Source organism: Opisthorchis viverrini (assembly GCF_000715545.1).
Source record: "Opisthorchis viverrini unplaced genomic scaffold opera_v5_47, whole genome shotgun sequence".
In the NCBI taxonomy this organism is placed as follows: Eukaryota; Metazoa; Platyhelminthes; class Trematoda; order Opisthorchiida; family Opisthorchiidae; genus Opisthorchis; species Opisthorchis viverrini.
Genome location: NW_008751702.1, coordinates 1,130,890 through 1,134,063, shown reverse-complemented (window position 1 = coordinate 1,134,063; position 3,174 = coordinate 1,130,890). Strand labels below are relative to the sequence as shown.

At 37.5% G+C, this 3,174-nt stretch overlaps 1 protein-coding gene across 1 annotated transcript in view; it reads left to right on the top strand.

The window, feature by feature from the left end:
- Positions 1-3,174, top strand: part of T265_03299 (hypothetical protein) — a gene marked incomplete at both ends in the record, with an annotated part of 48,088 nt that overhangs the window by 20,764 nt on the left and 24,150 nt on the right. The window contains 2 exons of the mRNA XM_009167745.1: positions 479-552; positions 2,282-2,657. Of these exons, the coding sequence (XP_009166009.1) occupies positions 479-552; positions 2,282-2,657 (450 nt within the window). The remainder of the gene's footprint in view (positions 1-478; positions 553-2,281; positions 2,658-3,174) is intronic.

Below are 3,174 nucleotides of genomic sequence, written 5' to 3'. Positions count from 1 at the left end.
TATATATATATATATATATATATATATATATATATATATATATATATATATATATATATATATATATATATATATATATATATATATATATATATATATATATATATATATATATATATATATATATATATATATATATATATATATATATATATATATATATATATATATATATATATATATATATATATATATATATATATATATATATATATATATATATATATATATATATATATATATATATATATATATATATATATATATATATATATATATATATATATATATATATATATATATATATATATATATATATATATATATATATATATATATATATATATATATATATATATATATATATATATATATATATATATATATATATATATATATATATATATATATATATATATATATATATATATATAGCACACTCGAGCATCTTTTTTTAATCTTCCGCGCCTTTTCTTAGGTACCGCTGAAAAGAAGTACGAGCGGAAGATTCGATTTTGACTCTTCACTGTGTTCGCTGAAAGGTTCCAGAAGGTGAGTCTTGTCACGGCAATCAATGTACTCATTCGGTCCGTGTGTGTTGAATTCTTCAGATTCTAACACATCGCACAGTGCGAGTTTGCAAAGGGTGTACTGGCGGACCAGTGGAAATCCCCTGTAGTTAACTCTCTTTCACGGTAACTTACCAATTTTCTATTGCTTTTGAGAGGAACAAAATTTACGGCATAATTCCAAGTTAACATAACGAAGGAAGGAAGATAGTGCATTGAAGTCTCACTGGAAAAGTTATTTTCTTCGGTGGTTGAAACCCTTGTAACTGAAAGCCCATGCAAACTAAGTCTCTCGACGCTCTGACTATTATCAGTAAAGTGTTGAAAACTTGTTGGGATTTTGGCTCGCTCATTAAGCTTCACCATCACTCTCCTCGCCTGTATTCGCTCGTTGCTTCTTTGTGGAATTCAGAGCTCGACTCGGTTTTAGACATGGAGAAATAAAATAAGTCTCATGCAAAAAACGGTTCGCACGCATCACTTACTACAATGGATCTGTGTGTAAACAAACTGTCGATTACTGACGCCAATTCATCAATAGACATTTAAGGTAGTTAACCGTGCTCCCCGTGTTGAGTGCCAGTTTGTTTACCCGGGGTTTCCTACCATAGTGGGAAGTGATACATAACAGTCGACCAAATTTGTGCTGCGTGGACAACACATTATCCGCGGTGTCCGGTAGTGAACAACGTTCAGTGGACGGAGTGCTGCACTTTTGTGAGCAAATCTTCCTTCTTGTACTACCCCTGGAGGACTTCTGACATGTGGGGGTATTTAAATTTTCTAATCCTCACTGATGAATCGTTGAAATGGATGCCAACGTCCTCACCAACAAGAAACACTAGTAATGTGCTCAATATCCGAAGGATGACCTAATACCTTTTCTGGATAACCACAGTCAGCTAATGCATGTGATTTTGGGACATCCGCAAGCGCCACCTAATTCATAACTCTCGAAGGATGATGTGTTTCTCTCTGGAAGGTATTGGGTGTTTTATGCAGGATTTTTAACAGTACTGATCCTACGGCCAATGTACTATGTAAAAATGAGCATAAAGTGTGTACTGAAAACTTTGGGAGCCACTAGATTGCACAGAAATCCAGCAGTTCCCCTGTGAATGTGATGTGTGTGTGTTACGTAGCTGACCTGCAAACTTTATGGCGTTTCTCACGTTGGGTTTCGCTGGTCTATATACTATCCGGTTTCCACATCCCAACAAACTACCGCGGTGTTTACGTGTGTATGTAAATGATGGATAATAATGCTGCAACCTTCCTCTGGAGGGGCCTGTTTTTTAAGGGATTTCTACAGCAGTTAGGATTCGGATCAGTTGGTGATCATGTTTGGATTCATCAACCTCATGGAACCGGAGCTGCAACCTTGGTTTGTACTGAAAAAAAAACAAAGGTAGATGTGTGTGTGTGTTGAGCTGTTTTGCCAGAACTAGAACATCAGTCGATTGTTATCTAGATATGAGCCGTATACAGTAGTTTCCTAGCTGTTTCAATGATGGCAGTTTTTAGAAAGGGGTAAGCAGTCCTTATATGGGTTTTTGTTCATCGTTGCTGAGCCCAAAGCATATACATGTTCCTTTCGTGAAGAACTATGTACCTCCCTTTTTGAGCTGTGGAATTGTATAGCCCAAAGTTTCGATGTGGATTATGTGAACAAGAGCCTTGATAGTTTAGCAGGTGTTTTTTTTTAAATTCAGTTCCACATGCATGATCTACGGCCTTGACAATCCCAAACTCGAACGGAAATCTGTTGCTCAGGAAGATTCGTACTCTTGCGACCCGGTGGGTTCGACTAGAGATGCTCCAAATTCCTCAGGTGGTGTACAGTTACGCCGACGACCGGCCAGTCTACGTCTTCACGTCCCGTCGAACGTTCAGAATGGAAGGCACGAGGCGCCGGTCCGACGTCGAGCTTGTGCCCCTGAGGTTGACCAGGCAGAGATAAGTTGCAGTGCGCCCCCTTCTGGCGATCGGGGGAGTTTGCATTCCGCTGGTAACAGCCGGATGGCAAACACACTGGCTTGTACGCCACTTTCGCACAGTAGCTCACAACACTTGCTGGTCAATTTTGAGGTGAGTATGCTTTTCTCAAATAACCCGCAACGTAGTCCACTATTTTTAAGTGGTAAAAAAGTAGTCCTGACGACTCACGATCGTTTTTCAAGTTTACTAATGATATCATTCTGGACCTCTTATTGAGCTGACTGCCTGTTGGATACCAAACCCTTTGCTCTGTTTTACTCGGAGGCACCATGTGCTTCTCATGCTACAGGCGCAAACATGAATATGACGTCACTCGCTGAAGGCTCATTCAGTTTCAATGTCGTTTCGTTTCATAGCTGCCAGATGGCAACTAGGACGTATGAAGCCCGAAACACTGCGAGAGGAGTGTATTCAAACTATCGAAAATAGATTTAAACCATGAACTTTCAGCCGTCTCCGACTGTCGCGAAATTTTTCATTTTGATCGAAAACCGTAGTTCTATAGAGTACATGAAAAAAGAGAGTGTTTTCTTTATCACTTTTTGACGGTGAGTTTTCAAATGAAACCTTTATATATATATATATATGTATATATATATATATATAT